General features: G+C 34.2%; 1 protein-coding gene across 1 annotated transcript; it reads left to right on the top strand.

Moving 5' to 3' along the window:
* Window positions 6,134–14,497, top strand: LOC109713790 (myosin-2 heavy chain-like). Its single transcript, XM_020237983.1, has 8 exons — window positions 6,134–6,439; window positions 6,952–7,149; window positions 7,310–7,432; window positions 8,436–8,473; window positions 8,560–8,728; window positions 9,401–12,757; window positions 13,129–13,268; window positions 13,945–14,497. Exons 1-8 carry the CDS (start codon window positions 6,359–6,361, stop codon window positions 14,180–14,182), a joined length of 4,344 nt encoding a protein of 1,447 aa, XP_020093572.1. The 5' UTR covers window positions 6,134–6,358; the 3' UTR covers window positions 14,183–14,497.

The following is a 24,257-nucleotide window of genomic DNA, read 5'->3' as shown; positions in this document are numbered from 1 at the left end:
AGTTCGTCTCATTTTATCCATTGCAATCAACTCTCGTTGGCCCATTCGTCAATTAGACGTATCAAATGCCTTCCTACATGGGACTCTTGAAGAGCCAGTCTACATGGAGCAACCCCAAGGCTTCGTCGATTGAAATCTCCTACATCATGTGTGTTCTTTAAAGAAGTCCCTATATGGATTAAAACAAGCTCCCCGAGCTTGGTACTTTTTGCCTTCTCTAATGCGGATTGGGGAGGTGACACGACTGATCGAAAGAGTACCTCTGCCTATGCTGTCTTTCATAGCCATAATCTGATCTCATGGAGTTCAAAAAAACAAAATACAGTCGCTCGATCCAGCACCGATTCTGAATATCGTGCCTTAGCATCAGCTACATCTGAAGTTTATTGGTTACAATGTCTTCTTTAGGAATTACAACAGCCCCTTCCTACCACTCCCCGAATATGGTGTGATAATGTCTCAGCTACATATCTAGCAGCAAATCCAGTTTTCCACGCTCGCTCAAAGCATCTTGAGCTTGATTTTCACTTCGTCCGAGATCAAGTCCGCAAGAAACAACTTCAAGTTTCATACATTCCCACTGCTGATCAGCTAGCTGATGTCTTAACCAAACCGCTGTCGAAGCAACGGTTCCTGGACTTAAAGGACAAACTAACGGTCGTTCCTCCCATCTGTTTGCGGCGGGAGGGGTGGGGGGTGTATTATGGAAATAGGCAACAAACCCCCTTAATCAACAATGCCAAAGGGTCTGTTGTAACAGCCTTACTAATTTGGGTTCCCAATACTAAAGGATCTGTTATAACAGCCCTACTAACTTGGGTATTTGACTTTATGCATTGTACCAAGTGTATATATATCTGACAGTAAAAATGAAAAGGGTGTGGGCAATATTCACACACATTTTAAATATCTTTAATTATGATGAGTTTGTAGTTTAACTCGACACTGCATTGCTCTTGAGAGTTACACGAACTCGACATCGCTCAGCTCGAGCGATGCAACTTTGAAAGTTGTTTGTGAGAAAGGTCGTATGTGGATCAACGCAAAAGTATTCGAACGATGACGGTTTCAAGTTCACTGCTCACATCAGTGCCACATTTGAGTACACCAAAAATGTTTTACTTTCAGTGGCCTAGTTAGGAATGCAAATGGATCGTCATAAACGAGGGAAAATAAATAGATTCTGGGCAAGAAACGGAGTGATTTTTATGATCCGAGGCCGATTCGAGACAGAAAACGAGAAAAATCTTGACCTGCTCCGAATCCGCACTGAATCCGCCCGCTATGATATGCTCCGAATTTGCCTCGATAATTATTTATATTTTTCAATAGATCTCTAAAATAATATATTTATAAAAAAATTAATTATACATAAGTTGGTGCTCTAATTTCTCAAGTTAGTTTTTTAAATTTAATTTTAATAGGCTTTTTTTTTTTAATATGCATGTATTTGGATGTTTCGAATTTTGTTGTAAATTGTAATTGATATTTTTGATTTTCATAGTTGATACTGTTAATTATATATAACTTGTTAATATTATCAATTACTATTAAAAAAATTTATCGATTTATATTTACAAAACATTAATAATATTATAACTTGTAAATATATATATATATAGAGAGAGAGAGAGACAGTAGGGTTACTGTACGCACAATAGCCCATGTACTTTTAACTTTCTAACCATCCATTTCTAATCATCCATCAAAATTGATGAATGATTACGAACTTAGGAGCTACAGATGCTATGCTCCTAATAGTACAGTAAGCCTCTCTCTCTCTGCTCTCTCTCTCATCTCTCTGCTCTCCTCTTCTCAGTCATCTCTCTCCTCTCTCTCTCTATATATATATATAATATATACTCTCTATATATATAGATTATGTATATACTATAATAGAAGAGAGAGGAGAGAGAGAGAGAGAGTCCGGCTGAGATACTATCGATAGCACCAAGGGCTTGGTGCTATCGAGTTTTTCACCGTTAGATTTAGCCCTATTTTTACCTGTTAGATTATACTATTCAACCAACCACCCACTCAACCCTAGGGGGTCCCACATCATCCTAACGGCACATTTTTTAATCCAAGGCTAAAAAACTAATAGCACCAATAACTTGGTGCTATTAATAGTATTCCAGCCTAGTTCTATATATATATATATACTAGTTTTGGGCGGAGTGGATTATTAGACGGGGAGGATTTGAGATAACTTTTTTTTATCTGTCACGAATTCGGGGTGTATATATATATATTAGTTTCGGGGTGAATTCGAGGCACCGGCGGGGTGGATTATTAGACAGGGAGGATTTGAGATAACTTTTTTTTTATCTGTCACGAATTCAAGGTGGGAAGCGGGGCGGGGAACAGCTCCCACCCCCAGATCCGTTCCGTTTGCATCCCTAGGCCTAGTGGGGTCCTCTTCATGGTCCAAACGTAGCCCATGAAATGAAGGGCCATTTATTGGGCGAGGGCCATTTAAACTTTTTGTTGGGCGAAGGCCCATCATTTTTTTTTGTTTTTTGACCTTCAAATTGCAGTTGTTTTGGATTTCTTATTCCACTCTATTCCGCGACTCAATTGAAAACCTCTCCTTAGTGATTGTTCATGCGCATATTTTAAATAGTTTTGTTCCTTTTTGGTTCTCTACTACCATAAAAAAAAAAAAAAAACTAAGCAAATTAATTAATAAAAGGCCCCTGGAGAATTAGCACATGCATGTTGTTTTGTTAAAAGCTTTAAGATTCTATTCATGGGCATATCACATTTAGGCAGTTTAGCTATCATCATCCTTCATCTACTATGACCTGTTCCAACCAACCCTACCTATTTATGGCATATCATTCTCTTTTTTTATTTTTATTTTATTTTATCTTCTTTTTTTTTTTCATTAGAGACATTAATTAATATTATTTGAAAGTGACATTCAACCGAAGAATATGTTTCCGATTTTGCGTAAATACAGACCACAATTATAAGAGCATGCATAGGAGATTTTTTTGTATTTTCCAACAATTTTGGGGAAAACTCTGAATCCATTTTAACTTTTATTTGAGTAAATTACACTTCTGGTCCTCGAATTTTAATTTGTTGTAATTTCCGGCGCAAATTTTATTTGACTAAATATCGATAAATATCGATAAAAAAGTGATCATGAATCATAATACTTTCACGTTACTTCTATATTAACAATTTGTTAATATTTAGACAACTAGATTGGATTGTAGGACTTGACTACTATAATTCATAAAGTTTCAACAAGAACCTGTAATAAATTAAACTTTGAGAATCAAAATACGATGCGCCTTATATAGTTTGAGGACACAAAGTGTAATTTATGCCTTTTAACTTTGATATTTTTGGAAAATTTACTAACAACAATAATTTGTGAAACAAATCAATTATTAATGTTTAACTTTTTTTTTTATAGAAATAAGTAGCACACGACCTGCTTCAATCATTAGAGAGATGAACTTGGTTATATGGGTGAGGCAACAACGACCTCGGAGGGGGCAAAAAAAAAACAAAAAAAAACTACTACCAACTACAAACTACAACTGAGCCTCCGATTTGCTCGTAGAAACAGTTCCCAAAGATGCAAAAGCTGCTTAATCCTACTAGATACAAGGAGGGGATCCGGCCGGGCCTTTCTAAAGATCACGCCGTTCTTAGTCTCCCAAATAACCCACCAACAGGCGACCAATCTGGTTATCTTTGGCCTCGTCGAATGCGATCCAATCCTAGCAGTCCATCTGTCCCACACTGACGTCACATCATCTCCCCAATCAGTAGGCTCGGCGTTATCCAAGGACGTCATCAGTAGGAATTTCAAAAAGACGCATGCACCGTGTGAAAGGATGGTCGACAGTTAATGTTTAACTGTTGATGCAATCTTTTTCAATGCAATACCACAAGAAATGTCTTGCTGTTGCTGTTAGAGAGCTCGTAGCCAGATTTTGTAGAATCAAGATGGGGCCAAATGGAGAGATTATTGCACTAATAAATTATATTTAATAGGTAGGCCATGCAATTTGCTATTAGGGAGGAGAAAAACAATTTTAGATTTTATAATATATATATATATAATCCTTTTACAAGTATTTTTTTTTATTGATTCTTATCCAAACAACTATGTTTCTTTTACATTTGTAAGTTTCAGATACTAATTAAAAGTAACTTACAGTTCACCTGAAGAATACAATAAACTATTATATTATGGATTGGAAGCTGAATTTTTAATCGCTCATTGCTTCTTAAGTAAAATAATTAATCGGCGGCATAATAATGAAACAAGTTTTAAATCATATTTATTTAATATGAGCGGGTTAATCAGCGACGTAGGTTGAGGCTTTGTAATCTCCAACTTTTTTTATTAATTTGTCCTTCGCATAAACCATACTCGTGCCTAACCAAGAGGTTAGGTTAAAGTGTACAAGCACACCAATCATTCTTTTTTATAGTTTCTCGTACAAAACGAACACACCAAACACCAACTTTATTGCGCTCGCTGAGTTATGCTAAGATTAATTAATACAGAATTATTTCCTACTTCATTAATTTTTCAAATAAAATAACGATCTTAAATACGTTTTTTTTTTTTTTCGAGTACAAATACTATTAAAACATGCCCCTAACCTGAGAAGGGGGTTAATAAAGCACAATCTTTTGCATACTCGATTCCAACGAGTCGAAAGAGTGTTTACTACACAAATATTTTAAGGAAATTATCTCTTATAATTTTGTGATGCTATACTTTCCAGAGACTTGGACATATTCACCGTTCAAAATATTATAGTCGAGTTAAGAGATTTAGTTTTATTCTATCTTATATATGACTACTTTAAATTCTGGAGTCTCACCGTGCTCCGCCGATAATAGTTATCAATCAGAGAGTCCAACTCTGTCCGCTATATAATCTACCTCAGCCAAAAGACTCATTTCACATATCCGGCTGGTAATTAGGTTTGAAACCAACTGTGACGTCTCATTTTCTAGAAGGTCATCCATTCTAAGACTATTTTAGCCCTAACGTTTAACTCTTTTAACTTTTTAGATCTAGCCATCATCCAAAATATTATAGTCGAGTTAAAAAATTTAGTCATATTATATTTATATATATAATTATTCTAAATTTTGGGTCTCACAAATTTAATTTATCGTCCGATATACACGAATAAGCACGGATCACAAAAGCATGATGGACGAAAGAAAAGACTTTTTATTGTGAGGGATTACCCCTACAGTATTTTTGTCTGCGTCTATTTCTAACTAATCTGGCCAAAATCAAATCAACCGTTAATTTCTATTAGCCGTTACAGCCTCAGTTATTCTTTTTCTTTTCTTTTTTTTTTACTTTATTATTTGACAGCCGTTCAATTAATCTAACCAATTTTTATTTACTTTTTGAAAAAGCACCATGTCTTTTTCAGTGTATGCAAAATTATTATTATTATTATTTTTGGATAGCAATAAATAATGTGAGTTTCACTTTAACTTTAGCTAACCAATTTTTATTTACTTTTTGAAAAAGCACCATGTCTTTTTCAGTGTATGCAAAATTATTATTATTATTATTTTTGGTTAGCTAAAGTTAAAGTGAAACTCACATTATTTATTGCTATGTATAAATTTTAGATTAATATTTTAAATTGTACACTAGAGCAAGTGGTAAAAGGTTTACTGGTTGATATTCGAGATCCAAGTTCGAATACTAGTTGATTCACATTTCCAGCTAAGTTTATTTTTAAATGAAATAAACGAAGCAAGTAGCGTCCTATCTATCTCTCAAAAGAAAAAAAAAAAAATTATACGAGCACTTTAATTTTAAAAGTAAACGTAATTATACAATTTTTTTTTTTTTTTTTAACGATAGACTTTTCACAAACGGCCAACCCCTCGTGAATCTGCGGGCAATACAAAGTTGCCAACGGTGCTAAAATTAGGAGCTGTGTTTTTTTTTTTTTTTTCTTTTTTATTTTCTAAAAAAATATATATATTTTTTATTTTTTAATTATTTCATGTTAATCGACCTTTTACGCTCTTGACGAAGCTTATAACGCCAAAAACCACCTTAGAAATCTCCAAAAAAAGTAGTAGTAATAATAATAATAATAATAATTAATCAATTAAAAACCCCCGTCCCCTCTTTCTCTCTCCTCTCTCTCTCTCTCTCTTTTTGCGAAGAGATGTGAGAGAAAGAGAGAGGCGATCTCTCCCACTTCAAAGATTCGCACTTTTCTTGTTCTTTTTCTTGTTTGCGGTTCCAATGGCGTGTTAATTTATTCGCTTTTAAGCGAGTGAGGGGAGGGGAACAATAAAGAGGAGGAGAGAGAAAGAAGGGGAGAGGGGGAGAGAGAGAGAGATGTTCAAGTTACACAGGCACAAATCGGATCGATTGGGGGAGAGATTCGAGTTCAAATTCTCCAATTTTCGGGCTCTTCAGGTAGTTAGATCCTTCCCTTTTTTTTTCGTACAATGCGTAACGGTCGATTTGGATTTGGATATTTGGAATTTGTTTGAATTGCTTGATTCATGCGGGAATTTAGCTTTTTTGGTGGGGCATCTTCGTTAAAGTGTCGATATTTACCGTTATCTGGATCACCCGTTGTTTTTAGCTTGGAAAAATGTGTTCTTGTTGTTGCTATTTGAACCCCTTATGTTCCAATTCTAGGGTTTGAGAATAGTACATTTTGCGTTGATTAAATTATGATAATTTGGTAATTCTATGTCGCCACATTGCATATTTGATAAGTTTTTGATGATGAATTTTGATAAATTTTGAAACTGCAGCATTGACTCTGCATCTTAATATTTCAATGTTCGTATTGAATTTATTATTCTTATGATCGTATTAATGTTCATCACCTTCGCTCGGTGAAATCCTTTTTCGTTCGACCTTTTCACTCATTAATCCTTTAACTTTCTTTGAACTTCTTGCTGTTATGTTATCTACAGGTTCCTAATGGATGGGACAAGCTATTTCTTTCCATTGTCTCGGTAGACACGGGAAAAGCAATTGCTAAGTCTAGTAAAGCGAGCACCCGCGATGGAACTTGCCTATGGGCTGACTCTATATCAGAATCAATATCGGTTTATCAAGATGTTGTTTCAAAAGAGATGGAAGAGTGCCAATTCAAAATTGTTGTTTCCATGGTCTGACGCGTAATTTGCATTATCTTTTGCATAAAATTTTCTTTGAACCATCGTAGTATTGTACTCGTGGTTTTTTATATTTGCATGTCAAGAAGTCTCTCGCCAATTTCTATTTGCTGGTAGCTAAGGTTGTTGCGATTCTGTCTGTTTATTATTGCAGGGATCAGCTAGGACTGGTATTCTTGGAGAAGCCATAGTAAATCTATCTGATTATGTACATTCAAGAGATCCTAGTCCTTTATCTTTGCCGTTGAAGAAGTGCAATTATGGGACTGTTTTGCAGGTCAGTCTGTTTCTCAATATATTATCGCTTCTTTTGTTTTTCATGTCTTTTCTTTGAGTTGCTTATTTTGTACCTAGGCTATCTTGACTTTTACTAGACATAAAATCTGTCAACATTTAACCTCTGCTCTTGTTACTGAAATAATATTTTGATTGAATTATTTCTTTTTACTTTTCTGTAAGAAGGTTTATGTGACGCCCCAACTTCCCAGGGGCTCACCCATCCTAGGACTACTCCCGTCCTAGCACGCTTAACTCTCTTAACCTCTTGGGTCTAGCCACCACCCAAAATGCTTAAGCCGGGTTAAGAGTTTAGCCCTATTATATCTCATATATAGGACTATCTGGGGTCTCACAGTTTATTAAATTTAAGGTCATAAAGTGGCCTTTATCAGAATAATCGAACCTTAACCCAAAATTTAAGTCCACCATCTTTATCTTGAAACCATGCTAGTTAGTTGTATATTCCTTTTGAAAGCAGCATTTAGTCTATCATGATTCTTAAGTTTGTGTTGATGGACTTGAAACTGTGTCCATTGTGAGGATTAAAAACGCCCCACATTTGAACCCATCCCTTATGTGCAATCGGTAAAACTGCTATTTTCTTCTTTTTAGTTTTTGAATGGTAAGATGAGGTGTATGAAATGCGGCAGAGTAGACGTGTGAAGTTAATTAAGTGCTATTAAACATTTCTCCAATATAACAGCCACGACCTAACCATGATTAGACCTGCTGACTATATTTTTGCGTGATATGATAATGTTATGACTGATGGAATGACCAGTGAGTTATTTCTCTCAGTAGGTGTCTATAACGTGTGGCAGGTTAGACGCGTACGATTATTTCATCATCAATGTATACATCTTCCCTATGAATTTTTATAATGTGGACACTCTATATCTTGCATATCGTACATAACTGTGCAGTTCGATTTGATATTTAAATCCACTTCATTTTTCTCCGAGTATGTTGTGATGATAAATTTATTTGATCGTTATATGCAGCTCAAGATTCAGTGTATATCCCCAAAATCTAAATTCAGGTAGTTTATTCTGTACTTTCATGTTATCTTTTGACCGAGATTCTTCTTACCATATGCAATCAGTAGATCTTATGATTTTAATATAGGGATGGAAGATCATGGAAGGAAACATCTTCCCGCCTCGAAGAATCGAAGACTAATAATGAAGATATTGACAGCAAGTCAGATGGATCTGATGGCATGTTCAACAGGAGCATTGGATCTTCATCTAGTAATCATTTGGGTGTGGCATATCCAGACGAACCTGGAATGAGGGTTCGAAGCTCTTACTCAAAACAAAATATGATGCTTCTCAAATTATTTTTCTCATTGTTTCACAAAGACACGTCATAATGCCTTTTATCCATGAAAATTTGTCACTTAATTTAGTTTGTTCACTTTATCTACTTGTATTACCCCATTCTTTTACATCTGTGCATTCTCATCTATGTTGTAATTCTCATACCATCTCAAATGTCCTCTTGAGATTTCCCCCTCAGCTGACCATGAAGTATCTTCATTCTAATCCTAACGTTTTTTGTGCTATAACAGCTTATTTCTTTTTTTACCTTTACTACGCCCCTTTTCTCTACATCGTGGGTCAACATTTTCTATAACTATTAGTCATATTCATCAATGATTTGTGTGTCTTTGTGCAAACACAGTAAGAAGATTTATGTATTTATTTAATTATTTATTTTGTAGCGAAGAAAAAAAATCTTTTTGAGTAGAAAGTAATAGATTTGTTTCTGTTCATTAAAGAAAGTAGATTCATGTGCCGAACTGTTAATGTTGGATGCTTTTCTCAAGACAAAAGAAAAGAAAAAGAAAAGAAAAAGAAAAGAAAAAGTTAATCTGGATAATAATTTATCTTCGTTATAAATTTGTAGTTATTCTGATTAATACCTTTTGACATGTTTGGTCTCCCCGTCGTTTGTTTTCTTCCAGAACACAAGTTTCTCAGCATCAGGGTCACACCGCAGTTCTGATTCAGGAGACAGTTCCTTGGACAAAACGATGTTCTCACCCAGAAACAACTTAAATGGTGGAGGAGCGTACATGGGCAGACAAGATTCTGCCGGATCCAATGTTAGTGCAACAAACAATGCACTACGTGGTGATAATCTCTCTAGATCGAATAATTCATCCTTCGGTTCTAAGGCCTCTGGCTCTTCTACTCCTCACGAGAACTCCATGCAAGCATTCGCAAATGGCCTTTCTCACTTATCCTTGCGGCCCTCTGATTCATCTAAAGATCTTCTCGAAGCTGCTGAAGAGACGATTGAAGAACTTCGCGATGAGGCAAAAATGTGGGAGAGACATTCTCGCAAGTTAAAGGTTGACCTCGAGATGTTAAAGAAAGAAAGTTCTGATAAATCTAAGATTCAGGCTGAGCTGGAAATGGAACTCTCGACTGCACGGGCTGAAAGCAATACATTCAAGCAAGAAATCGAACAATTAAAATCATCATTGGCAAAATTATCGTTACAAGAAACTAGCATGGAAACTCCCAAAATTGAAGACATGATCAATGTGCACAAAGAACTGGAAGATGAGGTGAAGTTCCAGAAAGAGTCGAATGCTAACTTAATGCTCCAGCTAGAGAAATCCCAAGAATCAAATATAGAACTCGTCTCTATTCTTCAGGAGCTGGAAGAGACGATAGAGAAGCAGAAGTTGGAGATCTCGCAGCTTTCACATGATAGCTATCTTGATGAGGGCGAGAAGGGCCCATTTCATAAAGGTTCCAACAGAAGCCATGCTGACCTTGAAAAAGAAAACGAAGTCCTAAAGGCTAAATTACAGGAGCTTGAGAAGGATTGTGCGGAGCTTACTGATGAGAATCTAGAACTCCTATATAAGATGAAAGAGTTGAATAAGGTAACAAAAGAGAGTGAGGAATTTTGTGTTTCTGAGAGTGCTGAGACAGAAATTGCTGTACCTTCATCACATATACATCAACTTGGGGAGGAGCTTAGAAGGACGGAGATGTTGCATGGAGGTATAATAGAGCCTACAGCTATCAAGAATCTGGAGATGAAGTGTGCTGATCTTGAGCTTGAGCTGCAAAATTTTAGGGACAAAACTTTTGCTCTTGAAAAAAAACTCCAAAAAAGCCAAGCGAAAGCAGAAGAAAGAAACCTAGAATTATCTGAGCTACGACAAGAACTTGAAAGCTTAAGAAGAATGGAGTTTGCGAGTGGTGACACAGAAGTCAAATCTTGGAGCACTTCAGAATTGGCAAGTATACTGGCTGAAATGAATAAAGAAATTCATGTTTCTCTAACTCTTGCAAGGAACCTGTGTTATAATTGTGACTCCGACACATATGCTGAAAGCGAAAGTAATATTGATTTTATAGCTCCAATAAGTACAGATATTGACGGTCAAAGAAAGCAAGCAGAGGCTATGGCAAAAGATCTTTTTAAGTTGAATGCTTTATTGCGGGAAAACTCTCCTGGAAACTGGAAGATACAACCTAAGACCAGAAGCATAGACAATTGTGGGGAGTTGGAAGAAAGCAAATGCGAGATAGACAGGTTGAAAGCCAGCCTTTTGTTAAGAGAAAATGAGATTAGTTCTCTGGTACAATCCAAAACCGAATTAGAAGGCCTCATTTATAATATTCAAAAGGAGAAAGGCCAGTTAGAGGAAAGTTTAAAAATTGCACGTAAAGAGAGTAGTATTACGTCAAAATGTTTGGATGATGTACGGCATGATCTCACAGTTCTAACCAACACGGTAGATACTCATGTCGCTACTAATAAGATGCTTGAAAGGAAGTCCATGGAACTAGAGATCTGCAAAATTGATTTGGAGTTGCATATTTCTGAGTTGGAACAAGAGAATGTACAATTATCTGAGCGTATATCTGGGTTAGAAGCTCAGCTAGGATATCTGACTGATGAAAGGGAGTCTAATAGATTGGAATTAGAAGACTCTAGAACTCTTATTCTGGATCTTAAGGATAAAGTTGAAAGACAGCAAAGAGAAATGGAGGCACAAAAGCTTGAACATAAAGAAAAGCTGCAAGAAGCTCAAAAACGATTGATAGAGGCACAAGAGGAATCCGAGCTTCTCAGAAGATCCAATTCGAAATTACAAGCTACCGCGGAGAGTCTCATTGAAGAGTTTAGTTCCCTTCAAACAATAACAACTGATTTACGAAAGAAGAAATTGGAGCTGCATGACCATGTTACGCATGTAGAGCTGGAATTGGAGGAATCACAAAAGAAGAATACTGATTTTTGTAGAAAGGTTGAGCTTTTAGAGGTAAAACTTTCTTCCCTGCAAAAGGATATCTCTTCTAAGGAGAAATCTTTGCTTTCAGAGCTAGAAAGTATATTCCAAGAGCACAAGGAACATGAAGAGAAGATAACCCGCGCACATCTCATGTTAAACAAGATGGAAAAGGAAAAGATAGTTGAAGTTGAGAATCTTGAAAGAGAGGTTGCGAATCTCACCGCACAGGTTTCCTCTACTCATGATGAGAGAGAAAGAATTGCATTGGATGCCATTCATGAGGTCTCTAGCCTGCGCTCAGATAAGGCTAAACTTGAATCTAATCTTCTAGATGCCAATACCCAGATGAAGCTTTGTGAAACTGAGCTACAAACACTCCGTCAAGAATCTAAGAACAAGATTCAAGGGTTAGTTGATTTGCTTAATGCTTCCAAACAAAGTGAGGAAATGTTGATGACTGACATTGAGCATATGCAGAGGTTAATAGAGGATGTAAAGTCTAGTGAAGAGAAATTTAGAAAGACGTCAAATGAACTAGAAATAAAACTTAAAACCACTGATTATGAAAAACGGCAAATAATAGAAGAAATTTCTGAATTAAAGGCTCAGCTGCAAAAATCAGCTCATCTTCAGGATGACATCATGGCGCTTAAAAGTCGTCTCGACGAGGCAAAGTTTGAGAAAGAGAAACTAGATGAATTATTACAGTCAGCATCTGAAGAGTGTGAAGAATTGAGGACGGAAAGAGTTGTTTTGATGGATAGAGTCTCAAGTATGCAGAAAGCTTTGGACAGTGGAGAAGATAACAGGCGTAGCAAAATTGCCCTAGAAGCAAAGCTCCTAAGGTTGGAGAGTGATCTTTCCGCCAAAGAAGCCTCATGTGCTCATGAAACAGAGTTAAAGAATGAGCTTAGTAGGATGAAGAGAGCAAATAGTGAGTACCAGAGGAAGATGCAATCTCTTGAGCAGGAGAAAGACGAATTCATGAGGAAAGCTCAACTCATGGAGAAGGAAGTGGTGCTAAAGAAAGAGCAAGACTCGGATGAAAAAGTCACAAGTGAGGTAAGCAATATAGAGGTCCCAATTTATATCAAATCTTTTCATTTGATATTTCCAGTAAATGTTTATATGTTTGAGAGAGGAATTTTTTTAAGTACTAAACTTCCGATTTTTTAACAGCAGTTTGATGTCAATCAACAAGATTTATATATATGAATTGTGATATTATTATGATACTCTTGATCAAAGTTTTCCATGACATCCTCTTGAATATATACTGCATGTATTATCCTCATAAATTCATAATTCAGGTTTGTGCTCTCAATGGTGACTTTCTGCTGTGAAAGAGAGATTTTATTGTTGTTTTGGAAAAAAATAATTAAGTCCTGAGATTCATTTTTTACTTTTCTAAGGTTGGTTAGCTGTTTTTGTAGGGTGAAGATATGCCCCCCAATCACACTGATGGCTCACTAGTCAAAAGTGAAGCCAATCTTCATTTGAAGATCCAATTGCTTGAAGCTGAACTTGCTGAGGCTCGGGAGGCTAGCAAGATGTATAAATCGCAACTTGAAAGGTAAACTGATCTGTGTATGTGTGAGATAAATAAAAATTGTTTTGTTAAAAGCTTTTAGACTTGTTTTGTCATGACATCTTTAGATATGTGATTAAGGTCCATTTCTAGGATTATTTTAGTGTATACTAAAAATTAATTTCTTGATAGCTATAAACTGGATATGTCATTGTGAAATAGATTAGCAGAAATATCGCCAGTAACGACTTTCTGAATGTCTCTCTTTTAGGTATTCATAGGTTGGCAATTTCATTAATCTGTTACAGAACTTCTGAAGTTCAGAATGTGTCAAATTATATAATAGACTTGCCAACCATAGCTATTAGGTGCCAAAATCTGTAATTTTTTGGAGTAGATTGCTTCAAAACAGCTTGATTTTGAACATTACTATTCCACAGTAATTCACTACCCTAGAATTATGAAACCAATTAGATAAACCACTCTATATCTGCAATTTATGAATCATATTAGATGGTAACTTAATCGCTATTTAAGAAAGTCTGCTCGTTTTGTTCTTTGACAAATGGAAAATTTTAAATTCTGGGGCTCCTTATTCATGTAAGCATTCATGTTACAGATTGCTGTCATATACTATAGCTCAAGCATGGATTATTTGATCGTAAACAAATTGTATTAATTATGACTTTATTTGCTGAACAAGCCATGACTTTATCTGCAGTTTTCTCTCTGAGAAGCGATCGGATAACGGTGAAATTCTCAAAAAAGCCATGAGCGAGAATGCTATGAAAGTAGGCAATGCTGGTAAGGTAGCGTCATTAGAGGCGGAGTTAAAAGATATGAAGGAGCGCTACCTCCACATGAGCCTCCAATATGCTGAGGTGGAGGCGCAGCGTGAAGAACTAGTAATGAAGCTCAAGACCATGAAAAAGGAAAAGAGATGGTTCTCGCGAGAGTAAGAAGGCTCCATCTGGTCATCTCTCACATCTATAGCAGGGTTACCTCCTTCACATTCTTTTCTTTTTTAAATTAATAGTTATAATTTATGCCTATCGTTAACTCTTGTATGTTAAGGTATAGCTAGCAAGAAAACTGCATAGATAAATCTAAGCAGACATCAGATTGAGCCGTAAATAACTTTAATAAGCAATTAGAAGATCCAAAGAGCATTTGCTGACGGCATCGTGCATGTAAGTCCTGTTAATCCTGACGGCGTCGTGCGTGTAAGTCCTGTTCTAGAATTTTTACTCTTGGCTCTTCCAGAGAAGTGCTGCGGAATGTCCTACGAATCGACAGTGGCTTGACTGAAGGTCTCAAAATTCTTAGAAGGATCTCTTAGACTTTGTAGAGAATGGGGGTCTGGAAGACAGATCTAAGTTTTGAATTCTATAGATGTAATTCGAAATTCAGATTTGAAGTCGACTCGAGACACAGGAGTGAATTACATTTCAGAAAACATAGACGAAAAGATAACTCATATCATTTGTGTCACCTTTATAAGCTCGTACTTAAATTGAATTATTTTGTTCTCAACTAAGAAGAATCAAAAACCTGTTACTTGTGGACCTGCACCATAGTATCGTAGGGCACCAACTGTTCACTGAAAAGCTATGGCAAGGCTTTGTTCTATTAGTACCACCAATTTCAGTAGAATGGTTCATGCTTAACAAGATAATCTTATCCATGACTTTTCATTTTTCCAACATTTCCTGATGTTAAAAATGTACAAAGACCCTGTGAACTTAAGCTTTTTTGTAAACAGGCGCCTGGACTTCCAATTTTGGCGACTATGCTTCCTAACGCCTACAAGCAAAAGAGCTAAAGTTCATAGGGTCTTTGTACATTTTCCCTTTCCTAATATGGGGTTTTAGGGGGTAACAAGAATTTTCCATTGCATGATTATTTGAGGTGTGACAAATTCACGTAGTTTAAGCTCCAAGGAACTCTTTGCTCTTTGTTCATATCAGCTTTTAGACTTTTCGTGTACCAGAAAAGCTGGCTCATATAGGTAATATGATTGCCATATAATCACACTGTAAACCTATAATTAAACCACCTACTCATCATTCTCAGAGCCTATGGGTTTGGTTTTGTTTTGACACTTATGTATCTACTGAAAATAATGGCTTATGTGGTCATTGCAACTAACCCACTTGTCCCAGGGACCTCCATGGGTATAATCTCCATATGCTCATTTCGATGATGAGATTATTTTAGCAAAAAAGACTTATTAGTCATGATTACATGCACTCTATCATGCCCAAAATCTTATGAATTTGCTTAGTTTGACTAGCATACAACACCCTTGAAAGCAGGGGCTTCTGCCTCTCCAAAAAGCACTTTTTAAATGCTAAAGCGAAGCCGCTTGAGCCGTAAGCATGTTCTGTGCTTTCTCTCTCGATCCACGCTTTGTTTAGCTTGTTCGCTTCTGTTGTATGGTTTTATAACTTTTCATGAAACTTTGTTTGAGTATCTCAATCTTCAACTTCTTTGTTGAAGGTTGAAATCTTGTTGTTTTTCCTGTCAACTACTCTGTTGCAGCCTGCAGGCTGCTTTTGTTGAAAGTAGAAGCAAAAGTGCGACCATCTTAGCCCTAAGTAGCTTCGGTACTCACTTTAGGAGGAGAGATTAGCTACTAAAGTTGTAGGCATTGTAGCGCATAATATTATACTGCAGGGGTTTGAATTTGATGTTATGACTAATCATTTTGCTAATAAGTCCCTTGCACCTCTAGGCAAAATAGGTAAATTCTCAACTATTATTCCAAGAACAGGGCTACAACAATACTATTTCACTAGTGAGTGTTTGGTCCCCCCCCCACATGTAAATGGGAAAAGAAATGAACCAGTGAAACAGATAAGGGAGAGAAAGATGTATCCTAAAGTACCCTCATTTGGTGACCCATTGTGGATTTGAAGATCCAAGTGCTTAGAAAACTCCAACAACTTGGATCAATGTCACATGTAAATGCGTTGTCTCCTAGGGAATTGGAACTTTGTTGAAACCCTAGAAGCTGATAGGTAGTAAGGGGGACAATGTGCATGCATGATAGGAATTGGGAACCCCTTTTAAGCCTCGCCTACTTGTCCTTTGTTTTTATTTTTATTTCACTATTTTTTCTCATTAAAATGCTCTGTACTAAATATTTTGTGCAAAAAGATAGATTGGTGGTACTTGGAAGCCCCAAGTAAAAAAACTTTAAATAAAAAGTACAAAACTTTATCTGAATTATGAATTATTTTGATTTTTACTACTAAACCTTTCAATTTGCTTTATCAGAGTCAGTCCAAGGTATTTTGACTATAAAATTTAAGTAAATCACTTAATTTATTGAATTTGTAGTTGCGAGAATTATATAAAATATGCTAACTAAATTTGTAAAGGTATAGATATATTTAAATTTTAAATCCAAAGTATCGTCGATTGACTTAAAAGTAAATTGAAAACTTGGATAATAAAATTAAAATTTTAAGCGATTGGATAGCTAAATCAAAATATTCCATAATTTAGATAAGTTCTATATGTTTTTATCAATTTTTTATAATGCTACAACCAATGTGAATATTAAGTACTTGGGTTACACTACTCCATTGGCAACGCAAAAGATTATAGAGGTCTACAAAGATTTATTCATGCCATTATAGAACTAATTTTGAACATAAATTCTTTAATTAATATGATGTAAATTGATATGACTTAAATTAGGATACTGTATAAATCAATGTTTTTGTTCTCTTCACATGCACATGGTAGGTGCCTAATTCTCTGTAGTCCTCTTTGGAATATATATATATGAGGGTGGCGGGCTAGGATGCTTATAGAAGAACGGGGACTCCGTGCTTCCACTTTGTTTTCTCAATGTTCGGACTTTCGAATCGACGATCGGCTCGTTAGACTTGATCTAGAGTATTTGAAGTATCTAGAAAATAAATTTTGATTTTTCGATATCATTGCCTAGTGATCGAAGTGGCTCAAAATCAACGGCTGAAAATAAAAATTTTACAAAATATTGATGATATGACATTAAAATTTTCGATCAAAGTTATTGATCTTGTTTTATATGGTATAAAGAATTTTCGTATTCAAAATTTCATGTGATTTGAATATTTCTACACGCGTTAAACTTGCCACCGCTGACACGGCCATTAAAATTATTATTTTTGAACCCTTCGATCACTAGGCAAATGATATTCGCAAAAATCGCAAAATTTATTTCTAGGTACTTCAAATACCTCTAGATCAACTCTAACGGAGCCCGATCGTCGATTCGAAAGTCCAAAATCGAAAAACAACTTGGAAGCAGGAGAGCTCGTGTTGTCCATAAGGCATACCACCACTCTACATATATTATATATATATATATATATATATAATATATATATATATATATATTATATTATATATATAACAGCATCAAGTAACTTTGATCTAAAATATTTAATGTCATATCATCATATTTGGTAAAGATTTTATATTTTCAGCCCGTTGATTTTGAACTCATTCGATCACTAGGCAAATGATATCGAAAAATAATAAAATTTATTTTCTAGGTACTCCAAATACTCTAGATCAAGTTTAACGGAGCCGATCGACGATTCGAAAGTCGCAACATCGAAAATAAGCTGGAAGCACGGAAGGCTCCGTATTTTCGATAGCATAGTAGCCTTACTCTATATATATATACATATGTACATATACATATACATATATAATCCTCTTATAATATCATTAAGTTATGCAAGTCAAACACCTGGTTTGGGAAACTACACCTGAAACTACGAGAAATTATCATTCAATTTGACCGAAAAGTTTGCCATGTTCTTCTACTTCGCAAGTTCCCAAGAATAGATTTAATTTTTACTTAGAGATGGGCCAAGGGATTTGAATTTTCTAAGGTATAAAATTTGTTAAATATAAATATTAAAAAAGTCAGATTTTAGTGGCTTCTGAATAACAACAATTATTTCACATTATTTTGCATAGTATTGAAATAAAAAAGTTCTTCGTTCGAATTTTTTTCAGACTCCTCGGACTCACTAATTTTTTTTTATTATGTTAAGTCCAGACGTAAAAAAAAGTGTTGAATAAAAATAGTAAAAATATGTTTCTGATTGATAATAAAACTACTAGAGATGGTAACTTAAAAAATTAACTTGAGACATGTAGCCGCGAAATCTTATTTCTTAGTTTCTTCTATCAAATCGAGAGAAAAAAAATTTTTGGCACAACGAGCCGTAGTCACATGGTGTGTCTCTACGGGCTTGTTCATCTTGGGAGAAGCTTTAAAAATTGTATTGTTTAAGTAGAACAAGTTGAGAATTTGTAATTTTTTTGGATAAAAGTATATCAGTAGTAAATTATTCCACCATTGCTTTATCTTCAGAAGCTGATCAGGGGATCCAATACAAGGTGAGAATTGCTGCATCTTTGATGGTGTTTGATTTGATAAGGATGATATTTATTCACCATCTTATCCCACGGTACCCAATGAAAAATAACTTGCACAATTTCGAACACAAAGTGGGGTCTCCAATAGTAAAATATAATAATCAAAACACATGACCTGATTGAAGTGCTAACTGCTAAGTAGAACATTCCCATTGTGATAAATACTAAATCTTTACACACTAAAAAAAAAAAAAAACTTTGTAGTAAGATTGTTGTGCTCTTAAAACACAAAGACTTTCGTACTTCTAAGCTGTTTCGATTATGAAAATTTTGAGTCAATGATCAGTTTCGTCGAACTTGATCTAAAATATTAAAATATTTAGAAAATAAATTTAGCGAAAAATCTATTCTGAAGTCAAGTCAAACTATAATAATCATGTAATGTAATGGTATCTAAAGTTTCCACTTTACGAGCATAGTTTAATAAGATAATAGAAAATCAGTTAGTATAATTCTTGTAGAGATGAATCAAGCTAAGGAAACTAATTAACCAACAACCGTTCCATTTAATGTCACCTAATAAACATGTTTTGTGAAGGTTCAAGTTGAAATCGAGCTAAAAATGTCGATATAATGTGTGAATATATAAGCAAACACTGGCCTTTTCAATTCGGTTAACCACATTTCCGTGGTTCGATTGACTTCAATTCAGTTTGATTCCTTGCTCAAATTTCCTCAGTTGGTCATTAATTCCACTAGCGATTGTGGTCCATTTTACCAAATCAATTTTCGACAAAGACCAAAAATAAAAAAGATGTAATTTTAGAAAAAATAAAAGAAATGTTGAAAGGTAATTAATAAATGTACCCTAAAGTTAAGGCACCTGCTATGATCTGTCAACTATCGTAACGGATATTATTCCATTCATTCAAGGTAACTCCAAGAATGCGAGAGCACATGAGAAACTATACACATTTGGCACCTAAGTACTCTTTGGAGCTTTGTAAATAATATGTCACAACAAATGATAGGTTGTGGAGATGTGATCGAGTACAACCTCGAATAATTGGAGTGCTCTTCTTTTCCTTCTCATCTTAACAAGTAGTTTTTCTTTTTTTAAAAATTATAAATGTTTAATCCAAAACATAACAATTGGAATGATTGCGGAATTACGGAATAGATCATAAAAGTGTTTTATTTAAAATCCTCAACTTATTTAAGTTATTTTTTAAAAGTTTTAATAGCTCCATTAGCTACGTACTAACTGTTAATATTTTAAGTTTACTTACTGAAACGTGATCAAAACTATTGAAAATCTCAGAAAAACCACGTACTAATGAATTTGGCAAAATCATTCAAATATTAAAAGCTGAGGAATTATAGTTGCAGAATCCATACATTTTTAATTACCAACTAAACAATAACTAGCATCTCCCCCTTTTTCTTACTTTTTTTTTTTTTTTTCCTTCTCCTCTCTCTCTCTCTCTCTTTGAGCGAAAAAGAAGCAAGGGATCATGTACTAATAGTTAATTATAGCTTTGGCATTTTATGGAGAGGCACTTAATTAATTGGTAACAATGAAGGGATGGTGAGGGGAGTAAGGGGGAGCAATTTTAAGTCCTTTTATGGAGTCGATAGAGAATCTAATTAGAAATAATATGATAATTTATGTTAAAATAATATTTTTAAAAAAAAATTATTTCCCACATATATATATATATATATATATATATATATATAAATTTAATTATATTATTTTTATATAAAATAACTGTAATAGAAAATACTTTAAGTGAAAACCAAGAAGAGGCTCATAGAAAAAAGGCCAATTTGCATAAAAAATCCACTAATTTTGCGCTTTTGCAAAAAAGGGCCACCTTTTTAGTTTTTGCAGATTCGGACCGAATTTTCAGAAGGATGACCAAACTACCCTTCTGTCAAAATGCATAAAAATTATATGCTTTAAATGCCTAGAAAATACAACTGTTAAGTCACTAAGTGTAAAACTTTTTGAAACGACAACTGCCAAGTCATAATTACATGTACCTTTCTCGTGAAACGAAAAACCTCATTCAAGAGAAAATAAAAAAAAATTAATAAGATGAAAGAGTGCAACATCCTCTCAAATAGTACAACAAACTCTTCAAAATAGTGCAATATCTGTATAAGTAGTGCAACATATGTATTGTTAATATACATTTTACATAATTTTTACACTAAATTAGGCATAATTTAGTATATTACGAAAAAATAATATATTATATTACAACATACTATAAAAATTATACAACATAAATATAGATGGTGCATATTTTACACTATTTGTACAGATATTTACACAATTTGTGTAAATGTTACACTATTATGAGAGGATATTGCACCATTTAGATGTGTGTTACACTTTTTCTTTTTGAAAATTAAATTTCATTCCATATTAAATAAAGTATAAAATTTCTTGTAAATGATAACTGCTAAACCATAATTACATGCATGTACCTTTCTCGTGAAATAAGAAATCTCATTCAAGAGAAAATAAAAAGAATAAAGAATAATTAATAAAATAAAAGAGTGCAACATCCTTTCAAATAGTGCAACAAGCTCTTCAAAATAGTACAATATCTGTATAAATAATGCAACATATGCATTGTTAATAAATATTTTGTATGATTTTTACACTAAATTACGCACGGTTTAGTATATTACGCGAAAATAATATATTATATTACAACATACTATAAAAATTATACAATATATGTACAAATATAATATATACTAAATAATATTAATATATACTATATATATTATTATATACATCATATATTTTAGGGTGATCAAGCACACCGCGGGTGATTATTAGAGCGGTGGAGGATTTGAGATAACTTTTTTTTTATCTGTCCACGAAGTTCAGGGGTTATATATATTTATTAAGTTCGTGTAATTTCGAGCACCGCCGGGTGGATTATTAGACGGCGCGATTTGAGAATTACTTTTTTTAATATTCACGAATCAGGGGACGCGGCGGGGCAAGCGTCCTCGCCCCCACGATTCCGTCCCGTGCATCCTCTTAGGTCTAGTGGTTCCTCTCAATTCAAAACTTAAACCGTAGAAATAGCCCATTTATTGGGCGAGGCCCATCTTAAACTTTGTTGGACCAAGGACCATCATTATCTTTTTTTTTTTTGACTTCAAATTGCATTTTATTGGATTTTTCTTTATCCACTCTATTCCGAACTCAATTGAACCTTCTCCTTATGATTGTTCATTGCGCATATTTTTAATAGTTTTGATATGGCTCTTTTTGTTTCTCTATTACCATAAAAAAAAAAAAAACTAAGGCATAATTAATAAATAAAAGGCCCTGATAATTTAGCACATGCATGTTGATTTTGTTAAACAGCTTAATAGATTCTATCATGGCACATCATCATTTAGGCATTTAGCTATCCCTCATCTTCATCTACAAGACCTGTTCCAACCAAACCCTTACCTAACTTTAGGAATATTTTCATTCTCATTTTTCTTATTTTTATTTTATTTTATCTTTTTTTCTTTTTTCATTAGAGACATTAATTAATATTATTGAAAGTGAATTCAACGAAGAATATTGTTCCGATTTGCGTAAATACAGACCTACAATTATATGAGCAATGCATAGGAGATTTTTTTTTGTAACTTTTTCAATCATTTGGGGAATACTCCTGAATCCATTTTAACTTTTATTTGAGTAAATTACCACTTCTGGTCCTCAATTTTAATTTGTTGTAATTTCCGGCCAAATTTTATTTGAACTAAATAATCGATAAATCGATATAAAATGATTCATGAATGCATAAACTTTCACCTACTTTCTATATTAAACAATTTCGTTAATATTTAACAACTAATTGGATTGTAAGACTTCGATCTGGCTATAATCATAACATTTCAACAAAACCTGTAAAAATTGAAGTTTGAGATCAAAATACGATGCTCCTTATATTTGATGACACAAGAGTGTAATTTACCGCCTTTTACTTTGAATATTTTTAGGAAAATTTTACTAACAACAATAATTGTGAACCAATCAAATCAAATTATTATGTTTAACTGTTTTTTTTTTAGAAATAAGTTAGCACGCATTTCCTGCTTCATTCATTAGAAGAGAAATAAACTTGTTTATATGGTGAGGCAACAACGACCTCGGAGGGCAAAAAAAAAAAACACCAAAAAAAAAACTACTATCAAACTACACACTACAAACTGAGTCCTTCCGATTACTGGTATATAAACAGTTTCCCAAAAATGCAAAATCTCTTAATCCTACTAATACACAGGAGGGGGTCCGGCCTGGCTTCTAAAGATCAACGCGTCTAACATCTCCCAAATAACCATCCAACAGGCACAATCTGTTATCTTGCCTCTGTCGAATCTATCCAATCCTATCTATCCATCTGTCCCAGACTTACGTCACATATGTCTCCCTAATCAATAGCTTCGGCGTTATCACAAGGACTCACATTAGAATTTCAAAAAAGAACGCATGCACCGGTGTGAAAGGATATCGAAGTTAATGTTTAACTGTTGATGCAATCTTTTTTCAATTGCAATACCACAAGACATGTCTTCTGTTGCTGTTAGATGACTCGTAGCAAAGATTATTTTGTAGAATCAAGATGGGCCAATGGAGAGATATGCACTATCAATTATAATTTAAATAGGTAGCCTATGCAATTTGCTATTAGGAGAAAAAAACAATTTAATTTTATAACTATATATATATATATAAATATATATATTAATAATATATAATATATATATTATATATAATATGTATAATCCTTTACAATAATTTTTTCTATTGATTCTTATCCAAACACCTAGTTTTCTTTACGTTTGGTAATTTCAGATACTAAAGAACTTAACAAATTCACTCTGAACATACAATAAACAACTATTATATTATGGATTGGAACTGAAATTTTTAACGCGGCTCATTGCTTCTTTAAGTAAAATAAATTAATCGTGCATTAATAAGAAACACAAGTTTTAAATCATAATTTAATATGAGACGGTTAATCAGCGACAGTAGTTGAGGCTTTGTAATCTCCAATTATTTATTAATTTTGTCCTTACGCATAAACCCATACTCGCCCTAACCAAGAGTAGTTAAAGTGTACAAGCACACCAATCATTCTTTTTATAGTTTCTGTACAAAACGAACACACCAAACACCAACTTTATGCGCTCCATATTATGCTAAGATTAATATACAGAATTATTTCCTGACTTTCATTATATTTTTCAATAAAATACTCCCCACAATCCTTAAATATATTTTTTTTTTTTCGAGTATACAGAATTACTATTAAATACATGCCCTAACCTGAGAAGGGGTTACTAAAGCTCCAATCTTTATGCATACTCGATTCCAACGAGTCGAAGATGTTACTACAACAAATATTTTTAAAGAAATTATTCTCCTTATCATTTTGTGATGCTATACTTTCTCATGAGGACTTGGACATATCAACCGTTCAATAATATTATATCATTAAGAGATTTAGTTTATATTCTATCTTAATATATGACTACTTTAAAATATTCTGGACTCTCACCTGTGCTCTCGCCGATAAAAGGGTTAAACTCAATCAGCAGAGTCCAACTCTG

The sequence above is a fragment of the Ananas comosus genome, linkage group 8 (assembly GCF_001540865.1).
Source record: "Ananas comosus cultivar F153 linkage group 8, ASM154086v1, whole genome shotgun sequence".
NCBI classification, from domain to species: domain Eukaryota; kingdom Viridiplantae; phylum Streptophyta; class Magnoliopsida; order Poales; family Bromeliaceae; genus Ananas; species Ananas comosus.
The sequence above is the reverse complement of the archived record's forward strand: the minus strand, read 5'-3'. Positions and strand labels throughout refer to the sequence as shown.